The sequence below is a fragment of the Dipodomys merriami genome, unplaced genomic scaffold (genome assembly GCF_024711535.1).
Source record: "Dipodomys merriami isolate MVZ:Mamm:240054 unplaced genomic scaffold, mDipMer1.0.p SCAF_11, whole genome shotgun sequence".
NCBI classification, from domain to species: domain Eukaryota; kingdom Metazoa; phylum Chordata; class Mammalia; order Rodentia; family Heteromyidae; genus Dipodomys; species Dipodomys merriami.
In genome coordinates this window covers 49,957,378-49,984,926 of record NW_027202382.1, presented here as the reverse complement: position 1 = coordinate 49,984,926, position 27,549 = coordinate 49,957,378, and the positions used below count along the sequence as shown (strand labels likewise).

The 27,549-nt window shown below is 43.3% G+C and overlaps 1 protein-coding gene across 6 annotated transcripts in view; it reads right to left on the bottom strand.

The window, feature by feature from the left end:
• Positions 1 to 27,549, bottom strand: part of Ehmt1 (euchromatic histone lysine methyltransferase 1) — a 129,675-nt gene that overhangs the window by 62,813 nt on the left and 39,313 nt on the right. The window contains exons 2-6 of one of the 6 annotated variants that reach the window (XM_070015169.1): positions 25,730 to 25,793; positions 13,953 to 14,509; positions 8,114 to 8,294; positions 1,587 to 1,744; positions 1,069 to 1,257 (exon numbers count right to left, since the gene is read on the bottom strand). In XM_070015169.1, the coding sequence (XP_069871270.1) occupies positions 1,069 to 1,257; positions 1,587 to 1,744; positions 8,114 to 8,294; positions 13,953 to 14,509; positions 25,730 to 25,793 (1,149 nt within the window). Of the gene's footprint in view, positions 1 to 1,068; positions 1,258 to 1,586; positions 1,745 to 8,113; positions 8,295 to 13,952; positions 14,537 to 25,729; positions 25,797 to 27,549 lie in introns of all 6 variants that reach the window. The other 5 variants (XM_070015166.1, XM_070015167.1, XM_070015168.1 and 2 more) reach the window with 5 other exon arrangements.

Here is a 27,549-nt window from a genome sequence, read left to right as displayed (position 1 = left end):
GAGCCACCTTCCCAGCCCTCAATGAGACTCTTATCTCCAATTAACCACTCAAAACCATAAGTGGAGCTGTGGGTCAAAGTGGTAGAGTGCTAAACTTGAGCTAAAGAGCTCAAGGACAGCGCCCAGCCCCTGAGTTCAAGCCCCACAACTGCCCAAAAAAAGGCATTGAATAAAGGCAAGGAGGAGAAGAGGAAGAGGGGAGAGAACAGTGAAAGAGGGGAAGGGAGAAGGGAGGAAATAGGGGTGGTAGAAGGGGGGAGGGGGAGAATAGAAAAAGTCATGGCTCAAGTGGTATCTACCCCAGTCCTGCCAAGAAAAAATGACAGACAGACAGACAGACAGACTTTAAATGTTTTAAGTTATTGGCCAACTCAGAGCTTAATAAAGAACTACACTAACAATAAAGACTTCCTAAGTAAGATCCAAAAGAACATCTCTCTGAGAGACGATTGCAGTATTAAGTGCAGGTAATACTGATTACCAGGTATGACATGAAATACACCAAATATTGCCTGAAACAACAAAAAATGTTCAAATCTACAGAATGGAATGTAAGGCAACTAAAAACAATGGGTTAAAGCCAAGTACCAGTGGCTCACATCTGTAATCCTAGCTACTCAGGAGGCTGAGATATTAGGATCTTGGTTCAAAGCAGCCCAGGCAACGAAGTCCATGAGACTTTATCTCTAATATACTAAAAAAAAAACAAAAAAAAAAAAAAACAAAAAACCTAGAAGTAGAGCTATAGTTCAAGTGGTACAGCAAGAGAGCTAAGGAACAGCACCTGGGCCCTGAGTTCAAGCCCTTGGACTGGTACCATAAAAAATAAAAATTTAAAAAGAAAAAAGAAGAGCTCATTAGCTTATGTTAATAATGCTATATGGTAAAAAAAAAAAAAAAAAAAAAAAAAAAAAAAAAAAACCACTTCTGAGCTAAACCAATAATTAAAGAAGAATAAAATACAAAATCCATGTGAACAGGAAAAAATTAACAAAAGGTAGGAACTTTGCTCAGGGACTAGCAGCACCTAGAAATCACAACCCTGTCTTTGGGACACAACACTCCTACCTTGGGAGCCCGGTCAGTCTCAGACATGCTCTCTTTAGAAGTCCTGCTGTCCTCTGTGGGAAAGGCAGCGGCCTGCTCTACTCCATGGTCCTCATCCTCCTCGAGCTCTTCAGAGTCATCCTCTTCTGAGTCTATCTCCAAGCTCTCCCCATTCACATGCAGGGTGCTGTCACCCAAAGCCTTCTCACCCTGAATACAGCAACGCACAGCTTTCAGAAAGACTGCGGCTTGACACCAACACTGGTGCCAACTCTCTAAGAGTGTACAACGGGAGGTGCCAGAGAAGCATCAAGAGAGCAGGCAGGGAGGCTAGGGTGAGGTGGGTCTAACAACCCAGATGGACATGTGGAGGCTATGACTTACAGCAAAGAGCACTAGTGCTCCGGCTCCGTCCATAGCAATCAAGGTCATCTGAATTACTGATGACCTCATAGGATGTTCTTTTTGGCCAAAAAGGCCCTGGAACTGGAAATGTACTTCCAAGCACTTATGGCAAATGACTCACATGTCCCTCTTACCTTCAGGCCCACAGCAGAATGAGTTATGCTCTTAAACATCTCAATCATCGTCCTCTGCTTTAATACTTTGGTCTTTTTCTTAGGAACCAGGCTATAGGTTCCCATTCTTCGTTTTTTCTTCCGAGATACTGCAGCTGCTAAAACAAAAGGCAAGCAAGCTAAAAAAAAAAAAAAGTCAAAGGGGGACAAGAAAGGAGAAGAAATGCCATTCAAATGTTTTTAGAGGCAGAAGACAGTTTATAAATCTGATTACCAACAACATCAGCAGATCAAATCATATAAGGCTCATTTCTGTGGGCATCAACACAAGAGTAAGCTAACCCTCCTTTAGAGAGGAAGCCAGAATTTCCAAGATCATGTTTTGTTATGTTTTTGTTTTTTATGCAGGTACTAGGGCTTAAACTCAGGGGCCTGGGCCTTGTCCTTGACCCTGTCTGCTCAAGGCTATCTATCACTTGATAAACAGTTCTATTTCCAGCATATTGTGGTTAATTGGAGATTAGTCTCATGGACTTCTCCTGTCTGGACTGGTTTTGAACTGTGATCCCCAGACCTCAGCCTCCTGAGTAACTAAGATGACAGGTGTGAGCCACTGGTGACTCACTAAGATCATGTTTTATTCAGAATAAGACACTAAGCAAATATTTATCTTTCCCCACCTTGCAGCTAGGACAATCGCAAACTAACAGAAGCAAGGCCCAAAGACATATCCATATATTTGGCCTTGAACTCATGTTAGTCTCTCATAGGAAGTCCTCTCATACATCAGATGTCCAACAAGAGCAGTGTGGACAGAGGAAAGTATGCAGAGCTGAAGACGTGTCCAAGCTTACCATCTACAATCTCATCCACAGCAAAGAATAGATACATGGCCTGTCCATATACCCAATCTCTAAAGCTCTATGGCCCACTGGAATCCTTTCCCCAACCACTCAAGCACTAAAGGGAGAGAAAGTCCCTGAAGTGCTGTTCAGCTCACAATAACAGAAAATTCTGGGGTGGGGGGAGGGGGGAGGCTGGGAAGGGATGTGAAGGGTAAACAAAGGAGGAGGCTGCAATGCTTGGTAAGAAATGTACGCATTATCCTGCCCATGTAATTGTAACTCCTCTGTACAGTATGTTCACAAATTAAATTAAATTAAATTAAATTAAAAAAAAAAAAAGAAAATTCTGGGGTACTGGATCAGCAGTTTTCAAATGAGAAGCAGCACTAAAGAAATAAAGTGTGGCTCAGGGATTCCAGACCCTTCTGAGCAAAGCAACCAGGGTAAGGGTTTTATAATATCTTTTCTCTCTCTCTCTCTCTCTCTCTCTCTCTCTCTCTCTCTCTCTCTCTCTCTCTCTCTCTCTATATATATATATATATATATATTTTTTTTTTTTTTTTTTTTAAATTCTAGGGTTTGAAAACACAAAGACAGACATTAGGGATTTAGCTCAGTGGAAGAGCACTTGCCTAGCAAGCCCAAGACCCTGGAGTTAAGTCCTTGGCTCTGAAAAAAAAAAAAAAAATCAAAGCTGGGCGTCAATGGCTCACAATCTGTAGTCCTAGCTACTCAGGAGGTTGAGATCTGAGGACCCAAGGTCCAAAGCCAGCCCAGAGAGCAAAGTCTGTGAGACTTTTATCTCCAATTAGCCACCAGAAAACAGGAAGAGGCACTATGGCTCAAGTGGTAAAGCACTAGCCTTGAGCTAAAGAGCTGGGGGACAGTGCTCAGGCCCAGAGTTCAAGGCCCATGAATGACCAAAAAAAAAAAAAAAAAAATCAAAATGACCTCCAGCAAAGGCAGACAAGAGCATTTTGTTTTCAAAAAAACAAACACAGCCAGTCCACCTGTTCATAACCAGTCTTACAGGTACATGGCTACAGCCAGTCCACCTGTTTATAACCAGTCTTACAGGTACATGGCTACAGCCAGTCCAACTGTTCATAACCAGTCTTACAGGTACATGGCCTCAGCCAGTCCACCTGTTCATAAACAGTTTTATAGAAACAGGGCCATAACTAGTCTTTTTATAATTGGAGGCTGCCATAATACTATAACACGAGGTGTCAGGAAGCCACCATTCGGCCTGAAAAGCCTAGGGTATTTCTCACCTGCCCGTCCTTAGAAATGATTTGCTGATCTCCCAAATGACAAGGGACAGGATGTTCCTCAGATCTGTGTCTGATAGTTTGTAGAAACTATCAGGACATTCTGACTTCTTTCTTACTTAGCTGGCTATACATGACACATATGCTACTGAAGTATAGAACTCACTGCTATAGAATAGCACAGAACATCAGTGACTGATCTTAGAAAATGCAGGGTCTACGGAGCAACATGACATATATGAACAAGTGGCTCAAACATAATAAAGAGGGGTGAACTAGAGGTCCTCAGACTCTTATCTGTCTAAGATGGGAACAAGCTTCCCCACAGAGCTTGTCTATGGTCTCAGCTATAAAACACTCCTTTTAGCCAGTGAGAATCTGCTCATCTTTTCTGCCTGTGCTAGACTCACTAGTTTAGCAGGAAGGAAAAGAAAAGTCTTCTGTGACCATCACCACTGTAATATTAAACATTAATGAAACCTTAACAACAGTCTGAGACAACTAGTACACTGGCTCTGACCCAGCTTACAGGGGGTACATGCATGCTGAGGACAGCAAAGACTAAGGTATGGTGGACCACAGGCTATCCTTTCTCTTTGTCTGTATGGACACTGTCATAGAGCCTACCTCCTTTCCCGCCACACAGACTGTGACTTTATATTAGTGGTCCCATCCCACTGGCATGAGCAGTTCCCGATGAGACTGATACACTGCTTCAGGTGTGGGCTCCTATATCCCTAGCAACTCTGGAAAGTACACAAGCCAGACAGCCATGCAGGTGTGCTTCTCTCCGGGAAACTCTTTCAAGCACAGAAATGAGATTTCTTCAACTGTCTCTTTGGGAGATGGGGCAAACTCTGAAGTGTAAGTGCAGAGGAATTACAGGGCTAGAGCAGTATCTAGAGTTACAGAGGAATAGCTAGGGCTAGGGGAGTTACAGCCAACTATTATTACAATGTATCAGATTCACAGTTGGAGATCATTTTACACAAGAGACCTACACTAATAGGCTAATTGACCACAAAATTTCTAGCACACCGGGAGAAAGGGAAGATAAATGGAAAGTGAAAAGGATAAGCAGAGAACTACTGAATGCACTGGGCATTCTGTTCTAGAAAGCTCTTCGGGAGAAAGGGAAGATAAATGGAAAGTGAAAAGGATAAGCAGAGAACTACTGAATGCACTGGGCATTCTGTTCTAGAAAGCTCTTATCAAAAGACAGTGAAAAGTTAGTGAGAAACCCTGTTCTCTTTCTCTCTTTTGCTCTTCTGTTGCTCCTGCCATGTGCCATCTCAAGTTCAAAGATAACAGAGCAACCAAACTTGGCTGAAAAGTTATGAACCAAAATAACCTTTTTCTCTTCATTTACTTATTTATTTTCAGCACTGGGGCTTAATGCTGAGCAGTCTTTTTCACTCATGGCTGTTATTTTTACCACTTGAGCCACACCTATATCTCCAGCTTTCTACTGGCTAACCAGATTTGTCTGCCTGAGATGATTTTGAACCTCAATTCTCAGATCGGACCCTCCTGAGTAACTAGGATTATAACTATGGGCCATCAGTGCGCAGCCCTTTTACCCTTTGTAAGTTAATTGTCTCAGTTATTTATTATAGTGACAACTAACACTCAAAACAAGACTTTAAAAGAGAAATGAAAGGGCACTGATGTCTTTTACCTGTAATCCTAGTTATTCTGGAGTCTGGGATCTGAGTACCACAGTTCAGAGCCAATCTGGGCAAGAACGTCCAAGAGACTATCTAGAATTAATCACCAAAAAGCCAGAAGTAGAACAGTGGTTCAAGTGGTATAGAGCACTAACCTGGAGCAGAAAAGCCCAAGCCCTGAGTTCAGACTCCAGGTCCAGCATTTTATTTATTTATTTTTGGCCAGTCCTGGGGCTTGAACTCAGGGCCTGGGCACTGTCCCTGAGCCTCTTTTGCTCAAGGCTAGCACTCTACCACTTAAGCCACTTCCAGCTTTTTCTGTTTATGTGGTACTAAGGAATCGAACCCAGGGCTTTACGAATGCTAGGCAAGCACTCTACCTTAAGCCCCCAGCATTTTTTAAAAAAGATAGCCCAGAGCTGATAGCTAATGCCCATAATCCTAACTACTCAAGAGGGTGAGACCTGAGGACCATGGTTCAAAGCTAGCCTCATTAGGAATGTCTGTGAACAGACTCTTATTTCCAATTAAGTATCTCAAAAACTGAAAGTGGAGATGTTGCTCAACTGGTAGAGTACTAACCTTGAGCAAAAAAGCTCAGAAACAGCACCTAGATCCTGAGTTCAAACCCCAAAACCAGCACTCAAAAAAAGAGATATAGGTAGATACATACATACACAAATAGATAGATACATAAATAAGTAGACAAGACAGATAGGTAAAAAATTAGGTGAAAGGAAAAGTGAAGCACTTCCTTATGAAACAAATGTAACTGATGAATAAACTGCAGAGACAGAAAACATTAGATGAGACAGGGCACTTAAATAGTCTGCCTCTCTCCTAAGACATATACCAAGGACAACTTGGGGAAAAGGCTCTGCCTGGCCCTAAGAAGGCCAGTGACCAGTAAGTAATTCCTAAGTACACATGACAATCCCCTGTGATAGTCCATAGTCCTGAGAAACGCTGGGCAGAGCACAGCATGTCGGCAGATTCTGTGGAAAGCCTGGCCTGGCTTGTGCTCTCAAACACAATAGTCAAGAAGACAAAGAAGGCTATTAGTGTTTCAGGTGAAAGCAGACTAACAAGATTCCATAACCAATTGTCTGTGGGGGTCTAGGGTTAGAATTTATTTTTTCTTTTTGTTGTAAGGCACATTAATAGAAAACTGGCAAAAGCTGAACAATGTACTATGATTGTGTAACAACATTATAGCAAAATTAATTTCTTCTTTTGGTTATTGTACTATAGTTATTATCTAAGAGTGTTTTTAGAGACATTACATACCATTATTTTTAAGGAAAACACATGGTTAGAGATACAAGTCAGCAATCAGCAGTTTACATTCGTGCTTCAGATTTAAAAAAGATTACATATTGAAGGGGACCCACACAACTACACATTTAGGTATAAGCAAGGGCACATAAAAATCTTGTGTAGAATTTCTACAACTTCGTAATCTCAATACTGAAGAGGCTGAGGCAGGATGATTTCAAGTTTAAAGCCAGCTTGGGCTATACATTAAGTTCCAGGCCAATTTAAATTATATAACAAGACTTGTCCCAAAAAAGGACGGGGAAAGGAGGCAGGAAGGAGAGAGTAATGGTCATTCTGAGACACCAATACCTCATTCATGCTGCCCGGCTCCCTTCCCCAAAAAGGCCTCCAACAGTCACTGAGTGTTCATTGTCTACTCCAACTGACAAGATGCCAAGCAGGCTCAGAAAGAATGGAGAAATACCCAGATAAGGGGTCCATGACAAAGCTGGAGTCAAAGGACAGTTCTTTGCACTTTCACTTGACACCCTAGTGCTTCTAATGGCATCTAACTTGGAACTTGATTCTCAAACTCAGAGCCCTTCACTCAAACTAGTTGAGTAATATTTTCTTAAGAAATGTTCACCTTAAGCTGGGCGCTGGTGACTCACACCTGTAATCCTAGCTACTCAGAAGGCTGAGATCTGAGGATCACAGTTCAAAACCGGCTTAGGGCCAGGCACGCTGGCTCATGCCTGTAATCCTAGCTACTCAGGAGGCTGAGATCTGAGGATCGAGGTTCAAAGCCAGCCTGGGCAGGAAACTCTGTGAGACTCTTATCTCCAATAAAACACTCAGAAAACCAGAAGTGACACTCTGACTCAAGTGGTAGAGCATCAGCCTTGAGCTGAAAAGCTGAGGGACAGAGCCCAGGCCCAGAGTTCAATCCCCACAACAGACCAAAAAAAAAAAAAAAAGAGAGAGCGAGCGAGAGAGCGAGAAGAGAGAGAGAGAGAGAGAGAGAGAGAGAGAGAGAGAGAGAGAGAGAGAGAGAGAGAGAGAGAGAGAGAGAGAGAGAGAAATGTTCACCTTAGCTGGGTACCAGTGGCTCACACCTATAATCCTAGCTTCTCAGGAGACTGAAATTTGAGAATCTCGGTTCATAGCTAGCCCAGGCAGGAAAGTTGGTGGGACTCTTTATCTCCAATATACAACCAGAAAGCTGGAAGTGATGCTATAGCTCAAAGTGGTACAGTACTAGCACTGAGCAGAAGAACTCAGGGACTGAGTTCAAGCCCCATGACTGACAAAAAAACAAATGTTCACTTTGAGACTGAAGACAAGCTAAAACAAAGCAGATGTATCACACAGGTATCAGGGCAAGGTCAGGGCCTCCAAACATGCAGGGTTATCACTGGTCTCAAGCAGCACTAACCGGCACCAGAGGTCCATCTGGTGAGCATGACCTTAAGGTACATTCAGAAAGACAGCTGTTGATCCTCCTTTACCTGTCTGTGACTTTGTGGTGGCCATGTAGCATTGGTTCTGAGGTAGCGACTGGTGAAGGGATGGGAAGGGGGGTAAAAGCTGCTGTCGTCCACAATCAGAAATGTTTCTGTTGATTTCTTCTTTTGGTTCCTTATGATCTCTAGCTTCTCGAAATTCTCTTGGATCCTTGTTGGCCACATGCTTCAAAACAAAGACAATTAGCAACTGTCACTATACATAATCATATGGTTCCTTAAATGAGCGCACCTACATCAGTTAATTCCCATCAACAGAACGAAGGACCATAATTTAGGAAGAACAGAAAGCTCACAATCTACAGTGTGGCTATGATCAAGGAAGCACCTGGTTTAGGTGACCTGAGTGTCTTGTCACCTGCAGGATGACAGAAGTCGGCACTGCAAACCATAGTCCAAGCTAAGAACTGAGTGTCTATGTCTAATGGTAAGAAGAAGGGTGCAAAAGGAAGGGCAAAAGGAAAAAAATGGCTATAGGTAGCCTACACAAACATTTTCTATCTTACTCTCAGCAGAAAGTTTGCCAGTCCACTTTAGGTAATAAATGTTACTACTAACAAATATCAAGTATGGGCAGCATCAAAAACCCTCAAGGAGCCTGTTCAGTTTCACAGCTGTTTTACAGCACCTTCCATATGGTATATATACAGCACAATAGATCACCACAATACATTTTTTAAAGCAGTCTTCTGCGCAGCCTTACTAACCCAAACACATCTTTGATCTCTGCCTTCCAAGGCCCAACAGCTTACAAGGAAGCTTAGCTACCTATAACACCAACAACAAATGCCCAGGAGTGACCAACACTATTGCTTCCACTCTAGACTACTGGATACCACTAAAATGCCACCTTCTCTCTGCTGCCATAAACTCATCTGAACAGCATGAAGAAAGTTTCAACTCCAATTCAAATCTGTTTAACCAAATTGTGCACTCAGTAACTGCCACAAGTGATATAAAGTATTGAAGGAAGGAAGGAAGGAAGGAAGGAAGGAAGGAAGGAAGGAAGGAAGGAAGGAGAGAGGGAGGGAGGGAGGGAGGGAGGGAGGAAGGGAGGGAAGAAGGGAGGAAAGGCAGAACGGAAAGAAGGAAGAAAGAGAAAGAAAGGAAGTAATCAAACTTCCTTGAACAGGTGGTGCTGAGAAACTAGGAAATCTACATGCAAAAGAATGAAGATGCTTATCTTCATGCATGCACAAAAGGTAACTCCCACACCGCCTCTCTCCAAGATCCTTTCCCTAAGCTTGAGCTTAGTTAGGCCCTAAGAAGCAATTTGAGTTCTCAAGGTGCAGACACTGCACTGAAGCCGCTACTCGTCACTGTACCACCTCTAAGCTTTTCCACAAGGTAAGAAGGAGGGCGGCCTCCCTCCCAACACCCAGAAAAGCTAAGAGCTGCCATGGGTACACCTTCTGGAGTACACAATTCAGAAGGAAAACAAAAAACAAAAAAAGAGAAATGTCTAAGATCCAGCGCCCAGTGAAGAGTTCTTATGACACCAAGGATAACACAGAAAACTGGTAACTTGACTTCATCAAAAAGAGAAATTGTGAACACATACCTGTAACCCCAGCACTGGGGAGGCAGAGAGTCACAAGTTTGAGGCCAGCTTGGACTACATAGTGAGGCCCTGTCTTAAAAGAGAAAAAAACAAAAACAACCTATTGCTCTGGGAAAGAAGAAATGAGCTTCATAAAGAACATCAGCCATATACCTGACAAAGGAAGCATTCATATGAAAAAAAAATCTCCAAAACTAACAAAATATTTAATCATAAGCTGGGCGCTAGTAGCTCATGCCTATAATTCTAGCTACCCAGAAGGCTGAGATCTGAGGATCAGTCTTGAGTGAAAAGGCTTAGGGACAGCACCTAAACAAAACAAAAACGTAAAAGGAGCAGAAGTTGTAAAAGACAGCTGCTCTAGAGGTAGAGTTGGGAGGATCACAGTTTGAAGCCAGCAAGCAAAAGGGAAGCTAGTAAGACCCAATCTCAAAGAACAAGCTATGAATGGTGATGTACACCCATAACCCTAGCTACTCAGGAGGACGGAGATTGAGGTAAAGGCAAACAGGAGAAGCATAGGTGGCTGAGCAGCAGACTGGCAACACAACTTGGATGGGTCTTAAGAAGGCTATGTTAAATGAATGAAAAAAGCTACTGTCAAAGGTTATATACAGGGCCGGGTGCTGGTGGCTCACGCCTGTAATCCTAGCTACTCTGGAAGCTGAGATCTGAGGATCGCGGTTCAAAGCCAGCCCGGGCAGGAGAGACCGTGAGACTCCTATCTCCAATAAACCACCAGAAAACCAGAAGTGGGGCTGTAGCTCAAGTGGTAGAGTGCTCGCCTTGAGCTGAAGAGCTGAGGGACAGCACTCAGGCCCAGAGTTCAAGCCCCATGACCAACCAAAAAAAAAAAAAAAAAGGTTATATACAGGGACTAGGAATGTGGATTGGGGGAGCTAAGTGTTTGCCTAGCATTCAAGAAACCCAGAGTTTGATTCCTCATACCATATACACAGAAAAGGTTGGAAGTAGCACTATGACTCAAGTGGTAGAGTGCTAGCTTTGAGCAAAAGAAGCTCAGGTCAGTGCCCAGGTTCTGAGTTCAAGCCCCAGGACTAGCAAAAAAAAAAAAAAAAAAGTTACATACACGATGATTGCATTTACATCATACAACTAAAATAATAAAATTATGGAAATGAAGAACAGACTATAAATTGCTAGGAGTAAGTAGTGGGTTGGACACTAGGGATCCTATATGAGGAAGTTCCACACAGGGTAGATATACACATTTGCACACGTGATCAAATGCACAATTACATGGACATGTGTACGTGTAGGTAAAAGGTAAACCTGAATAAGAGTTATGGAGTGAACCAATATCAGTATCCTGTACTGTAAGTATGTACAGGAAACTAGATGAAGGGTTCATGGGATGTCTCTGCACTATTTTTAGAGCTTCCTATGAATCTGTAATTATTTTTAAATTTTCTCATGTATAGAAAAATACCGTGAAATGCTGGGAACTGAATGAGGCTGGTAAAGCTGGGAACTAAGAAACCCCTGGGCCACCGTGAGGGCGTCAAGCAGCCCTCATGGGGCACTTGGAATCTCTGGGACCCCACACTTTTGGTTGGCAGTATATCTCAACATTGTTCCTATCATGGCCCTTCAGTCATGGCAGCTACCATAGAACCATGTGTGGCACTCAGGCAGCTGGCCTTGGTCTAGTGGCACAGAGATAAAGATGAGCGAGCACCCTTAGGAGGAGGTCAAGATCTGAGGGGAAAACCACCATGAATCAGAACCAGCATATCCTAACAGAGCTCCTCTGAGGAATTAGAATTCATAATACACTACGGAAGAATGATAATAAGTTTCTTGTGAAGAATAATAAAGATGATATAGACTAGGCTTTTTTTTAAAAATAAAAGCACTAATCATAGGGGGCAACAACAGCTCATGCCTGTAATCCTAGCTACTCAGGAGGCTGAGAACTGAAGAGCAAGGTTCAAAATCAGCCCAGTTAGGAAAGTCTGAGACTTTTATCTCCAATTAACCACCAAAAAGGCAGAAGTGGAGCTGTGGCCCAAATGGTAGAGCACCAGCCTTGAGTGAAAAAGCTAAGGGACACCACAGATAAATGGATCCAAAAATTGTGGTATCTATACACAATGGAATATTATGCAGCATTAGAAAGGACAAAACAATGGCATTTGCAGGGAAATGGATGGAGCTAGAAGAAATCATGTTGAGTGAGATAAACCAAGAGCAAAGAGACAAATGGCACATGGTCTCCCTGATAAGTGGATGTTAAATCCAAAATGTAAGGTGATACGACAAAATTAACAAGACTTAAGAAACAAAGGACTTCCACTCATCTGGTCGAATCACTACTAAATAACCCAACACTGCTGATCACATGTATGGCATATATGTGCACACCAGAGGGAAACCAGGAGGACGACACAGAACTAGAGGGAATCAGGGAAAAACATACAACAGCAGGACCCATAGCTGCACTAATGAACTAAGCAACCCAATGGCACTGATGGGAGGGAGGGAACAAGTGGGAAAGAGGAAACAGCTGACGCTATGCAAAACAAAAGAAATGTACATATCACCCAATATGTGATATGAATTGCAAAGCTCATAGAACCCATAAATGTTACAGAACATGATAGACAACTTGCTCCATTAAAGTTAGAATGTGTTTGTGACTTGAACTAAGCATCACTATCCCACAAAACTGTGAAATGTGGGAACTTACGTAACCACTTAATCACAATAAAAAAATTGAAAAAAGGGGCTGGGAAGGTGGCTCAGTGGTAGAGCACTTAGCCTTGCAAGCCTGAGGCCCTGGATTCGATTCCTCAGTACCACATAAGCAAAAAGAAAAAAGCCGGAAGTGGCGCTGTCAAGTGGTAGAGCGCTAGCCTTGAGCTGAAGGCCCCACAACGGGACCCAAAAAAACAATAATAATAATAATAAATAAATAAAATTTTTTTGAAAAAAACAAAACTAAGGGACAGCACCCAGGTCCTGAGTTCAAGCCTATATGTTCATGTGCATATGCACACAGGTACACACACACAAAAGAACTAACCAAAAATAAACCTAAAACAAAAGATATCAATACACAGAACAGAAGGACATAAAGGGCTAAAGGCAAAAACCAGATAAGATACTGTCCAGGGAGTTAGAAGACCCAGTGTCTACCTAAAAGGAGTTCTATGAAAAAAGAGGAAAAGACAATTATATCTTGCTCATCCCTGGAGATGATGAAACAAATCTTCAGGCTTGGCAGGGTCCCTGGGAGAAAGGTCTGGAACGAAGATCACTGAAGGATGTAGAAAAATACTACAGGTATACTACACATAAAAATACTACACATAGCCGGGCGCTGGTGGCTCACGCCTGTAATCCTAGCTACTCAGGAGGCTGGATCGCGGTTCAAAGCCAGCCCGGGCAGGAGAGACTGTGAGACTCCTATCTCCAATAAACCACCAGAAAACCGGAAGTGGCGCTGTAGCTCAAGTGGTAGAGTGCTTGCCTTGAGCTGAAGAGCTGAGGGACAGCGCCCAGGCCCAGAGTTCAAGCCCCACGACCGACAAAAAAAAATAAAAAATAAAAAAAATAAAAATAAAAAAAATAAAATAAAATAAAAAATAAAAATACTACACATAAAGGGCAAGACTACTTTAGAATGTCAACAGCAATGCCAGATACCAGAAATCCTGAGGGAATACAATCATAAACCCAGAATCATCCCAGCTAAATTAATACCAAGGAACAAAACAACTACACTATGGACATTTTGGAAAAAAAAAAGTATCATGAACATACCATGTAAGAGTTAGTGACAAGGCCCAGCAGTCCGGGTGTTAAGTAGGAAGCACCACTTGTGCTAAACACAGAACAGAGTATTCTCTGCTCTCAGTCACCCTGAGCCTGGCACTGTGTGCTGTACTCCCTGCCATCAGACTTCTGCCACACTATGAACCTAACCAACTACATGCCCATGCATGTCTCTCCAAGACATGGCAACAGCAGAGGTTGTCTCCCTAACAGAACCTGACACATCTTCACTGGGCAAGAGAAGCCTCCAGGAGAGAGCCTGGAAAGAGGGTGGGGAAGGTGTCATCCGGCTTTGTCACTCATATATGAAGTATTAGTAGTATGTCCTAACTACTCAGTAACCTGTAGGTGACCACCTTCCAAATGTTCACTTCCATTCATTAGCTTTTCTCCTAAATGCACAAAACTCCAGTTGCTTTCACTGAAAAGAGGAAGGAAGAAAAGAACATCGAGACACAAAATTACCAGGCCCAGGACGGACTTCGGCATTGTTTTGCGTGCCCTGTGAATCCGGACGTCACTGGCAGGGGCAGCAGGCTTCCGGTCCTCGGTATCAGCACTCCCTGCCCCAGGCACAGCAGGTGCTGCAGCTGGCGTCTGAAGAAGCCCACTTGAAGTCCTGCCTTTACTGGCCCCTCCAGGAAGGGTTTTTGCAGCATGGCCAGGAAGAGATGAGGCTAGAGTGTTTGGAGTCCTCAAAGGCTGCCCTTGCAGAGCTGGTTTATTTAAGAAATATCCATTGCTTCCAATAACAGAAGTCTGCATCAAGTCATCAGCTGTGACATGGTTTTGCTTCTCCACTTCTATGTCCCTTTCTGAAACCCCATTTTCCGAAATCCGGGGTGCTCTGTTGGTGCCATCCTGTGGGCTGGCTCTTGTGTTCTCCTGAGTGTGTTTGGCCACATTTAGGTGACTAGTGTCACTGCTTTTTTCAAAAGATCCATTGGTTTCACCATCTGCGGCTGCAGGGGCCTCTCCCGCCTGTTTCTCTGTGGAAGCCTCATCGGCAGCCATGGGTGTATCTGTGAATGGAGAAAGGGTCATCCTACCTACAGAAATCCATGTATTATTTCACAGACAAACCAACACTTAGATTCAAACACATGAACTACAAGGTTATCTCTTAAACATAGCGTATGTTTAAGCTTGAGGTGTCTCTCCTATAAGAAAAGCCTGAGTGCTAGAGATAATAAAGCAAAGCTCCAGAAGCAGCTTCACAGGAACAAACAGGACACAGGAAAAAGAGGGTCAGGTTTCAGTCCATCCATGATCTACATTCTCTCCTCTCTCTCTCCCCTCCCCACCCCATCCCTGCCCCCCAACATTTGAGCCACTCCTGTGTGTCCTTCTTTTGAAAGCCACACTCTGGATAACTCAAAACTTTGGTCCAGGATAGTCACAACAAGACATGCATATTACGTGGGCTCAACCCATTCATGCTGATGCAAAAAACTTACCAGGCAGGAAGAGCTTCTGCCAAGTGTTCCACTCTTACCACCTAGCTTAACTTGCATTGCTGTGTGTGTGTGTGTGTGAGTGAGTGAGTGAGTGTGTGTGTGTGTGTGTGTGTGTGTGTGTGTACCTAGCTTAACTTGCACTGCACTTTGTGTGTGTGTGTGTGTGTGTGTGTGTGTGTGTGTGTGTGTGTGTGTGTATCGCAGTTCAAAGCCAGGGAAATCTGTGAGACCCTTATCTCCAGTTAACCACCCAAAAACCAGAAGTGGCGGTGCAGCTTAAGTGGTAGAGCGCTCACCTTGAGCTGAAGAACTGAGCAACAGTGCCCAAGCCCAAGTTCAAGCCCCATGACCACCAAAAGAAAAAAGAAAAAAATTTTTTTCAAACACAAAAATCTTTTTTGTCTGTGGGCTTGAACTCAGGACCTAGGTGTTGTTCCTGAACTTTTTTGCTCAAGGCTAACACTACCACTTAGCCATAGTTCCACTTCCAGCATTTAATGGCTAATTGGGGTTTCTTTGAAACCATGATCCTCAGATCTCAATGTCCTGCATAGCTAGGATTACAGGCATAAGCCACTGGCACTCAGCTACACAAGGACAATTTCTTTTAAATCAACCAAATTTATGTAAAGCCTATGAGCAGAAAGAAAAAAGAGGTTAAGGGTATTTCCTGCCCTGGGATGACAAAAATGGCATGACAAAAATCACAAAGATGTTAAGTCCCTTCAAAATCAATCCATAAACCAGTGATATTCTAATCAGAATTTTAATTAATATCTTGAGGAACTCTATTGCATTAATATAAAATCTATCAGGAAGAATAAATTACCACAAATAAAAAGTACCCCATGAAAAAGAATAGTAAAAGAAAAGGAAACAAACTACTGGTACAGAGAAAATACCACAATGCCTAGCCTAAATCCAGACAAAGTTAGCTCTGGTCTCAGCACAGGTGATGAGAACTGAGCACAAAGGTCAAAGGCCCGTCATCTAGGCCCACAGGAAGCAGCCATGAGATGAAGTGCACATGCCAACCTTTGCAGACAGTGTGCACTACCTAGGATAGTCTGGAGACCTCAAAATTCATAGAAAAAAATGAAAAGGAACAGACATGATCCATAAATGGAGAAATTCATAAAACATAAAAAGAATGAAATCACGGCAAGAAAAAGAAAACTCAAGTTAAGTAGGAATTATAGACTCTGTCTCACAAGAGCATAAATAGACAGGTTAGCAATGTAAAATGATACAACAGCAATTGCTAAAGCTAGTAAGGGGTATAATACCTAGATGTAAGTAACTGCTTTAGTCAACAAGGCAGAAACAAAGATGCAAAGGTAATATGGCTGTGAATGGTGATACACATCTGAAATCTGTAATTCCAGAAGGCAGACACAGGAGATTAGACAGAGCAACATATTAGCAAAATCCTAATTGAAAAATAATTCAGAGCCTGGAATAATGATTTGCACCTATAATACAAGGTTCTTGGGAAGCTGAGATCAAACGGATCTCAGTTTGAGACCAGCCTAGGTAAAATGTTCACAAGACCCTAACTCAATAAAAATCTGGGTATGCAGCTAGGTACACACATATACATACCTGTCATCTCAGCGTTAGGTGAAGTGTAAATTAGAGAAATATAAAAGTATAAACTGGGCCAGGTGCCAGTAGCTCATACCTATAATCCTAATAACTCAGGAGGCTGAGATCTGAGGATCACAGTTCAAAGCCAGCCTGGGAAGGAAAGTCCATTAGACTCTTATCTCCAATTAGACACCAGAAAATCAGAAGTAGCACTGTGGCTCAAGTGGTAGAGTGCTAGCCTTGAGCTGAAGAGATGAGGGACAGCGCCCAGGCCCAGAGTTCAGGCCCCACGACCACCACCACCACCAACAACAAAAGTATAAACTGGGACTGGAAATGTGGCTCAGTGGTAGAGTGCTCACCTAGCATGCATGAAGCCCTGGGTTTGATTCCTCAGCACCACATAAACAAAAAAAGCCAGAAGGGTACTGTGGCTCAAGCGGTAGTGCTCACTTTGAACAAAAGAAGCTCAGGGTTAGAAGCCGATAAGACTTCATAGGCTTTCCAATCCAGGCTGGCTTTGAACCGTGATCCTTGGATCTCAGCTACCTGAGTTACTAGGCTTACAGATGGGAGACCCCCAGTCCCCAGCAACACTTTTTTAAATTGGAGGAACTATGCTACTTTAATATCAAAATAGATTACAGAGTTAAAAAATTACTACAATGAGGGGCTGGGAAGGTGGCTCAAGTGGTAGAGCGTTAGCCTTGAGCTGAAGAGCTGAGGGACAGCGCCCAGGCTCAGAGTTCAAGCACCATGACCGGACCCCAAAAAAAAAATTAGTACAATGAGGGGCTGGGAAGGTGGCTCAGTGGTAGAGCACTTGCCTTGCATGCATGAGGCCCTGGGTTCCATTCCTCAGCACCACATAAACAAAAAGAAAAAAGTCGGAAGTGGTGCTGTGGCTCAAGTGGTAGAGCGCTAGCCTTGAGGTGAAGAGCTGAGGGACAGTGCCCAGGCCCAGAGTTCAGGCCCCATGACCGGAACCCCCCCAAAAAAATTACTACTCCTGTATTCCTACTACTCAGGAGGATGAGATCTTAGGACCATGGTTCAAAGCCAGGCTGGCCAAGAAAGTCAACTAAGTACAAACAAAAAAAAGTTGGAAAGTAGAGCTATCGTTCAAGTGGAAGAATGCTAGCCTTGAGCAAAAGAAAAGAACTCAGGGACAGTGCCCACGCCCTGAGTTTAATCACTAGGATGTCATTTCGTGATGAAGATAGAATCTTAAAATACAAGAATCATAAGCCAGGCACTAGAAGGCTGATGAGATCTGAGAATCACGGTTCAAAGCCAACCCGGACAGTAAAGACCGTAAGACTCTTATCTCCAATAAACCACTAGAAAACTGGAAGTGGTGCTGTGGCTCAAGTGGTAGAGCACTAGCCTTGAGCTAAAGAGCTGAGGGACAGCGCCCAGGCCTAAAGTTCAAGCCTTATGCCTCCCCCTACCAAAAAGGAGTACTTGCTTATGGAAATTCAATATTCCCCAGCTATGATTTCAATACTTCTCAAACATAAATGCCACATAAGTCTCCAGACGCTACTCAGCTAGGGTACAAGGGACTGACCTATACCACTAACCAACTTGACCAGACCTACCAACATGGGTATCTCTACCAATATCAACAGACAGGCATTTTGACGGGTCATGAGGTAAGTCTCAATAAATTTAAAATTACTGCAGCTGGAGAGATTATATTTTTTGACCACAACTTAATGAAATTATGATAGAGCTCCCTGGTTTTATCTGACAAAAGTTACTCTATTTTAAAAGTACCACCAGCTAACTGGGGCTGGGAATGTGGCTCAGTGGTAGAGTGCTTGTCTAGCATGCATGAATACCTGGCTTCGATTCCTCGGTACCAAATAAACAGAAATAGCCAGAAGTGATGCTAAGGTTCATGTTGTAGAGCACTAGCCTTGAGCAAAAGAAGCTCGGGGATGGGGCTGAGAAGGTGGCTCAGTGGTAGAGTGCTTGCCTTGCATGCATGAGGCCCTGGGTTCGATTCCCCAGCACCACATAAGCAAAAAGAAAAAAAGCCGGTAGTGGCGCTGTGGCTCAAGTGGTAGAATGCTAGCCTTGAGCTGAAGAACTGAGGGACAGCGCCCAGGCCCAGAGTTCAGGCCCCACAACCAGACCCTACCCCCCACCCCCCATAAGAGAATAGACACCCACTTCAACAAATGGTGCTGGGAAAACTGCAAGAGACTGAAACTGGACCTCAATCAATTATTGTGTATGAAAACCAACTCCAGCTGGATCAAATCGCTCAAATAAGACCTAAAACTTTAAATCTACTATAGGAAAATGTAGAAAAACAAACTATGAAAGATGCAATTTTTCCTGAATAGGACTCTAGATGCCCAGGGGATGGAAGCAAGAATTGACAAATAGGACTATACCAAAAAAGTGTTTGCACAGCTAAAGAAACAATCACCAGAACCAAGAAACAACTCACAGGATGGGGAAAGAAACCTTTACTAATTACTCAACAGATGAAGGATTAATATCCAGAATACACAGAGAACTGGAAAAATTAAACTGCAAGAGAACAAGCAGTCCTATCTACAAATAGTCAAGTGAACTGAACAGAGAACTCACAAGAAGAAATACAAATGACAGTGGATACATGAAAATGTACTCAGCAACAGTCTCAAAGGAGATGTAAATCAAACTTCCTCTGATTCCATCTCAGCCCACTCAGAGTGGTAACAATCACGAAAGCAAATAGCAACAAATGCTCAAGAGATGCAGGAAAGAAGATCCCTCATACACCATAGGTGGGAATGACAATTACTGCAGCCTCTGTAGAAAACAGTAGGGATTCCTCAAAAACCAAAAAGGAGATTCCTTATAACCTCTCCATACCACTATTGGGCATATATCAAAAGGATAGTAAATCAATACATCAAAAAGATACCTGTAAGCTGGCTGCCAATGACTCATGCCTATAATCCTAGCAACTCAGGAGGCTGAGATCTGAGGATCATAGTTCAAAGTCAGCCTGGGCAAGAAAGTCCGTGAGATTCTTATCTCCAATTAACTACCAGAAAACCGGCAGTGATGCTGTGGCTCAAGTGGTAGAGCACTGGCCTTAAGCTGAAGAACTCAGGGACAGCACCCAGGCCCAGAGTTCAAGCTCCATGACAGACAAAAAAAAAAGAAAAAAAGAAAGAAAATAAAAGAAAGAAACCTTCATTCATATCCATGTTTATCACAATAATGTTCCTAATAGCCAAACAACAGAATAAAACTAGGTAGTTGCTCAACAACAGATGAATGGATAAAGATGTGATACACACACACATACAATATGAAATATTACACAGTTATAAAGGAAAATAAAACAGGAAAATAAATACAATCAGAGGATACCATACTGAGTGAGACAAGACAAGCTAAAAAAACAAGTATGTTTTCACTTAAAACAAGTATGTTTTCACTTATATGTAGAACTTAGACCTAAAAGACATTTATGCGCGCGCGCGCGTGCGCGCGCGCGCACACACACACACACACACACACACACACACACACACACACACACACACACACACACACACACACACACACACACACACACACACACACACACACACACACACACACACACACACACACACACACACACACACACACACACACACGAATATATACCCACATCTAATTTCTTAAATGGTTAAATAGAACATGAATCTATTCAGGAGATGAGACTACTCAGGAAGAAAAGGAAAGGAGAGGGTGACAAAAAGAGGGTGTGTAACTATATAACACATTATATAAGAACAGCACAGAGAAATTCAACACAAGTTGATCATCCATAGGGGATAAGGAGTAAAGGAGTAAGACTGAACTAGGCACAGTGGCTAATGCCTGTAATCCTTGCTATGCAAGAGGCTGAAATCTGAGGATTGTGGACAGGTTCTGTGTTATAAGAACCACTGGAGTCACAACAATAAATACAAAAATAAAGAATTGTCTCCGCAAGGCAAAATCCATTTCTGTGCAGGAGGGTGTGCCACCAGCCGAAATCTGGCAGGCAAGCAAGCACATAGACAGGCAGGCTGCACCCCTCTTTATCCCTAGTTGGACTGGTTGAGCTAAGGTTCACAATCTGTTCATGATTGACTACTCTGAACAAGGTAAAATGTAATCTGCTCATGATTGGCTAGTTTGAGTGGGTAAAATGTATTTACCTAAAGTTACTTTGAGATAAGATTAACAGTACACAAGTAATCTCAAAATATACCAAGTACCCTCTGTTATTTCTTGTACAATCTGAGGTATGCTGTAATTCCATCTTGAAAAGAAACCAGTTTAAGACAAAACCTCATACTTCCAAAATCCTTCTGTATCACAAAGCAAGTTAAAGAGCCAAGCAACACCCTTTGGTTAAACAAAGTTTTTCTCAGCCCCCCAAGCAGGAAAATCCATGAGACTCTTACCTCCCATTAATCATCAAAAAGCCTGAAGTGGAGCTGTGTCTCAAGTGGTAAAGTGCTATTCTTGAGCAGAAAGCTCAAAGACAGTGCCCGGGCCCTGAGTTCTATCCAAAGGACAGATGAACGGACAGATAGGATAAAGAAAAAAAGGAAAGATGAAGGAAAGGATGAAGGAAAGGATGAAGGAAAGGAAAGGAAAGGAAAGGAAAGGAAAGGAAAGGAAAGGAAAGGAAAGGAAAGGAAAGGAAAGGAAAGGAAAGGAAAGGAAAGGAAAGGAAAGGAAAGGAAGGAAAGGAAGGGAAAGGGAAGGGGGAAGGGGGAAGGGGGAAGGGGGAAGGGGGAAGGGGAAAGGGGAAAGGGGAAAGGGGAAAGGGGAAAGGGGAAAGGGGAAAGGGGAAAGGGAAAGGGAAAGGGAAAGGGAAAGGAAGGGAAGGGAAGGGAAGGGAAGGGAAGGGAAGGAGGAGAGAACAAGACAGAAAAATTGAAAGACAGGTAAGAGGAAGAGAGAAAGGGATGGAGAGAAGGAATATTTGAAATACATTTCTAAGTATATTTGAGAGCAGCATAGACAAACTTGATGCAAGAGGTTGGTTAGTAGGGTTGAAGGAAATAAATACTGTGAATAGTGGGAATTAGCAGGGGGTGAGCTTGTGAGCAGGATGAAAGAGGTTGAAAATTGTTTAAATAAATTACTTGCAACTATAAAAATGGAGCAAGGAAACCTGTTGGGGGCTGAATTTGTTGGGGGAAGAAAGGAGGAGTGACAGAGGGGTGAGATTGATTGTAAAACGGTGTAAACTTGTATGTAGATGTAGCAAACTCCCCACATGACTAATATAAGCTAACAAAAATACTAAAAAAAAAAAAAAAAAGTATACAATCTTCAATTATTTATTTATTTTGGCCAGTCATGGGGCCTGAACTCTGAGCCTGGACGCTGTCCCTCAGCTCTTCAATTCAAGGCTAAAGCTCTACCACTTGAGTTAACAGAGCCACTTCCAGCTTTGTCTGCTTATGTGGTGCTGAGGAATCGAACCTAGGGTGCCATGTATGCAAGGCAAGCACTCTACCAGAGCCCCCTTCCCAGCCCAGTCCTTAATTTTTTAAAAGAACTAAACAATTTAAAAAAGAAAGACTCAGGGGCTGGGAAGGTGGCTCAGTGGCAGAGCACTTGCCTTGCATGCTTGAGGCCCTGGGTTCGATTCCTCAGCACCACATAAGAAAAAAGCCGGAAGTGGCGTTGTGGCTCAAGTGGTAGAGTGCTAGCCTTGAGCTGAAGAGCTGAGGGACAGCACCCAGGCCCAGAGTTCAGGCCCCATGACCGGACCCAAAAAAAAAAAAAAAGACTCAGAAGGGAAATTAATTTTAATTACCTATTGCATACCAGAACTACTAACCCAGAAACTTGGATATATTAATGGATAGTACACAAAAAATTCAGGACATGCCAGGCACCAGTGGCTCAGGAGTCTGAGATCTGAGGATTGCAGTTCAAAGCCAGCCAAGGTAGGAAAGTCCATGAGACTCTTATCTTCAATTAACTACTAGAAAACCGGAAGTGGCGCTGTGGCTCAAGTGGTAGAGTGCTTGCCTTGAGCTGAAGAGCTGAGGCCAGATTCAAGCCCCACAACCATCAAAAAAAAAAAAAAAAGACCAGCAGAAAGCTGGGCCAGAAGTGTGGCTCAAATGGTAGAGAACTAGCCCAGCAAGCAAGCTGAGCAACCTAAAGGCCTTGAGTGCAAACCTCAGTAGGAATCTCAAAATAAATAATTTTTTTTAATCTACACAAAAAGAGCTGGGCACCAGGCTGGGAAGGTGGCTCAGTAGTAGAGCGCTTGCCTTGCATGTTTGAGGCCCTGGGTTCGATTCCTCAGCACCACATAAGCAAGAAAAAAAAAAAGCCAGAAGTGGTGCTGTGGCTCAAGTGGTAGAGCGCTAGCCTTGAGGTGAAGAGCTGAGGGACAGCGCCCAGGCCCAGAGTTCAGGCCCACGACTGGATGCCCCAAAAAGAAAAAAAAAGAGCTGGGCACCGGTGGCTCATGCCTGTCATCCTAGCTACTAAGGAGGCTGAGATCTGAGGATCACAGTTCAAAGCCAGCCCAGGCAGGAAAGTCCATGAGAATCTTATCTCCAATAAACTATCAGGAAACCAGGAGTTATGCTGTGGCTCAAGAAATAGAGTGCTTAAGGAATAGGAAGGGGAAACAAAGGAGGAAGCAACAATGCTTGATAAGAAATGTACTCATTATTCTTCCCACGTAACTCCTCTGTACAGTATTTTAACAATAAAAAAAAAATATAAAAAAAAAAGAAGTAGAGTGCTTGCCTTAAGTAGAAGAGCTGAGGGACGGCGGCCAGACCCAGAGTTCAAGCCCTATAACCAACCAAAAAAAAAAAAAAAAATCTACACAAAGAAAAAGTAGGCATAAATCTTTGTGATTGTCTACTAAATAAGTTTCTTACATATTAAACCAAAAAGCATTAGAAGTCAAAAAAAAAAAAAGATAACTAGAATTCACCAAAATAAAATTATTTTTGATGTCTAAATGAACATTTGTGTTTCAAAGGGCAGCATCAAAAAAATATTAATATAGCCTTCTTTCTCTTTTAAAAGTTCTTTGTGCACTGAAATTCCTTGAGATAAGAAATTCTAGTTTCCTGTCTTCTTCAGGCCCAGCTTTCAATAAACCATTTTCCTTCCACAAAAAAAGAAAAGAAAAGGAAGAAGCCGGGTGCCAGTGGCTCATGCCTGTAATCCTAGCTACTCAAGAGACTGAGATCTGAGGATCATGGTTCAAAGCCAGCCCAAGCAGGAAAGTCCATGAGACTCTTATCTCCAATAAAGCACTAGAAAACTGGAAGTGGCACTGTGGCTCAAGTGGTAGAGCGCTTGCTTTGAGCTGAAGAGCACAAGGACAGGGCACAGGCCCAGAGTTCAATCCCCATGATTGACAAAAAAAAAAAAAAAAAAGGAAGGGAGGGAGGGAAAAATCAGGCCAGGCTCACACCTGTGATCCTAGCTACTGAGGAGGCTGAGATCTGAGGATAGGGGTTTGAAGGCAGCCAGAACAGGAAAATTCATGTTTGTTGGTTGGTTTTGAGGGGGAATGGGTGGGTCATGAACTCAGGACCTGGGCTTGGTCCCTAAGCTCTTGCTCAAGTCTAGCGCTCTACAACTTTGAGTCACAGCCACTTCCAGTTTTCTGGTGGTTAATTGGAGATAAGATAAGCCACTGTATAAAGAGCCTAGGACTCCTAAGGATTCCAGGCTTGGCTCAGAGGTCATAAGTGAGGAAGGAAAAGCACCAGGCAAGATAGTCCTCCTGGCACCTTATACATACAGTAACTCTACCAAAAGGGTAAAAGGGAATGGTAAAAGCCTATGGAATAAACAGTTGCCAGCCTCAGAGCTGGCAACAGAGAGAGCAAAGTCACCATAGTGCATCAGGAACGAGAAGTCAAGGGACCAGTGGGCTGAGGTCTGAACAGGCACACACAGAGACTCTGCTCTGGGTAAGGGCATAATGCAGCCAATTGCCAATAGCCTGTCTAGTAAAAGAAGACCTGATTCAGAGCCTCCCACAGGACCAGAGTCTGAGCTACTCCTGTAGCTGCATGCCTTGAAGGGTTGTAAGAAACACATACCTTCAAAATCTTATGACGAGCTCCTGCAGAGGTGGCCACATTGGACACAGAGTATAGACACTTGGTATATGCTCTGCAGGCACATCTAAAAATATGCTCGGCATTCCCCCTAACCTCTTACAGAACAGCTCTTCAATCTCTCCTCATACTGCATACCTCTGTTAGATACCCCTTTTCAACATCCTTCCCTCTGAGCTTCTAGTTTACTTTCTCCAGAATGACATATGAACAGAGTCACACAGCATGTGGCCTTTGGAACCTGGCTCTTTTCTTACCAACGCACACTTAAAGTGCATCCATGTCGTAGTCACTGGTGGCTCACACCTGCAATCCTAGCTACTCAGGAGGCTGAGATCTGAGGACCATGGTTTGAAGCCAGCCTAGGCAGGAAAGTCCATGAGATTCTTCTCTCCAATTAACCACCAAAAAAACTGTAAGAGCTAAAGCTCAAGTGGAAGAGCTCTAGCCTTGAGCAAAAAGCTCAGGGTCAATGCTCACCCTCAGAGTCCAAGATCCATGACTGACCAAAAACACACACAAAAAATCATCCAGGTTGGCTGGGAAGGTGGCTCAGTGGTAGAGCGCTTGCCTTGCATGTATGAGGCCCTGGGTTTGATTCCTCAGCACCACATAAGCAAAAAGAAAAAAGTCAGACAGAAGTGGTGCTATGGCTCAAGTGGCGCTAGCCTTGAGCTGAAGAACTGAGGGACAGCGCCCAGGCCCAGAGTTCAGGCTCCATGACCGGCCAAAATAAATAAATAGTTGGAAAAAAAAAAATCATCCAGGTCATTGTATGAACCATGCTGTTTTTCTACCACTCCACCAGGTGCAGGCATCTCAATTTATCTAGTATGTTATCAGACAAGGCCTGAGTAGCTTCCAGTTTTCAGTGATGTAAGTATAGATTCTATAAACATTCATACACTCACTCAAATTTTTCTTTTTGGAATACTATAAGATGAGAATATGCAGGGTTTTGTTTTTCATACTCAATCTTTTCCCTTTGTAGCAGACATTTTGTGTGTCTGTATGTGTGTATATGCATATCTATCTATTTAAGTTGCATACAGGAAAGTTACCTTTCTTGTCTAAGTAAACTGACCCTTACCTTCTCTTAGCAGCTCTGTTTTCATGCAACACTCTTGCTTAGTCTCCCCCTTGGCCGGAACTGCCTGCTAGGAAAAAAATTAAAAAAGTCAGCAACTTGGGTGCATCAGGGGCAGACTTGTCTAAAATCAGTGACAAACCTCAACACCTAATACATGTCCGGTAATCTACCCAAGAACAGAATGGTCGCCTCCTGGAGGAAGGTTTGCCACTCACAGAACTGTTTATCTAACCTGTAGCTCAGGACAGGATTCTTAATAATAAAGATGTATTCACATGTCTCCTGTATCATTAGAAATCTGACATATCTGAGATATGGCTCACTTCCAAATTCCAAATGTGAGCCAAAGTAGATCTTCCTCCTATAAGTTGGTTTTCTCAGTCATTTGTCACAACAAGCAAAAACTGACCAACACAGCTTCTGCCAATAAACAGGAAGGCATATAAAAGAAGGTCTGGAAGGAAGGGGAGAACAAGGGAATGGGTGACATTGTCCAAAAAGAAATGTAATCTTGGCGAGGCACCAGTGGCTCACCCCTGTCATCCTAGCTACTCAGGAGGCTGAGACATGTGGATTGTGGGTTGGTTCAAAGCCAGCTCAGGCAAGGAAGTCCATGAGACTCTTAGGTCCAATAAACTATTCATAAAAAGCTAGAAGTGAAGTGGCACTGTAGCTCAAGTGGTAGAGCGCTTGCTTGCCTTGAGCTGAAGAGCTGAGGGACAGCGCTGAGGCACAGAGTTCAAGCCCTGCAACCGACAAAAAAAAAAGCTAGAAGTGGGACTGTGGCTCAGGTGGTAGGGTTCTAGACTTGACACAAAGGGACAGAGCTCAGGCCCAGACCATTTAAAAAAAAAAAAAAAAAGGAGAAGAAAAAGAAACGTACTCTTGCTGTCTGGGTACTGGTAGGGCATGCCTATAATCCTAGCTACTCTGGAGGCTGAGAACTGAACACTGGGGTATAAAGCCAGCCCATGTAAGAAAGTCCACAAGACATATCTCCAATTAACTACCAGAAATCCAGAAATGGAGCTGTGGCTCAAAGTGGTAGAGTACTAGCCTTGAGCAAAAAAAGCTCAGAGAAAGTGCCCAGACCCTGAGTTCAAGCCCACGACCCACAGGCAAAGGGAAGAAGGGAAGAGGAGGGGAGGGGAGGGGTTGAGAGGGGAGGAGAGGGGAGAGGAGGGGTTGGGAGGGAAGGAGAGGAGAGGGGAGGATTTGTTTTTTGGTTTTTTGTTTTGTTTTGTTTTGGCTAATAATGGGGCTTGAACTCTGGGCCTCCACACTGTCTCTGAGCCCCTTTGTGCTCAAGGCTAGCACTCTACCACTTGAGCCACAGAGACACTTCCAGCTTTTTCTGTGATTTATTGGATAAAAGTTTTACAGACTTACCTGGGCACCAATGGCTCATTCCTGTAACCCTAGCTACTCAAGAGGCTGAGATCTGAGGATCATGGTTCAAAGCCAGCCCCAGCAGGAAAGTCCATAAGACTCTATCTCCAACAAACCACCAGAAAACCAGAAGTGGTACAGTAGCTCAAGTGGCAGAGTGCTGCTTTGAGCTGAAGAGCTGAGGGACAGAGCCCGGGCCCAGAGTTCAAGCCTCACAACAGACCAAAAATAAAATAAAATAAAAATAAATTACCAACTTTCCTGCCCTAGTTGGCTTCAAACCATAATCCTCAGATCTTAGCCTCCTGTAGCTAGAATTACAGGCTTGAGCCACCACTTCCTGGCTAAGAAATGTACTCTTTACGGGACTTATATAATTGTAACCCCTCTGCATATTGCCTTTACAATAACAATAAAAGGGGCTAGGAATG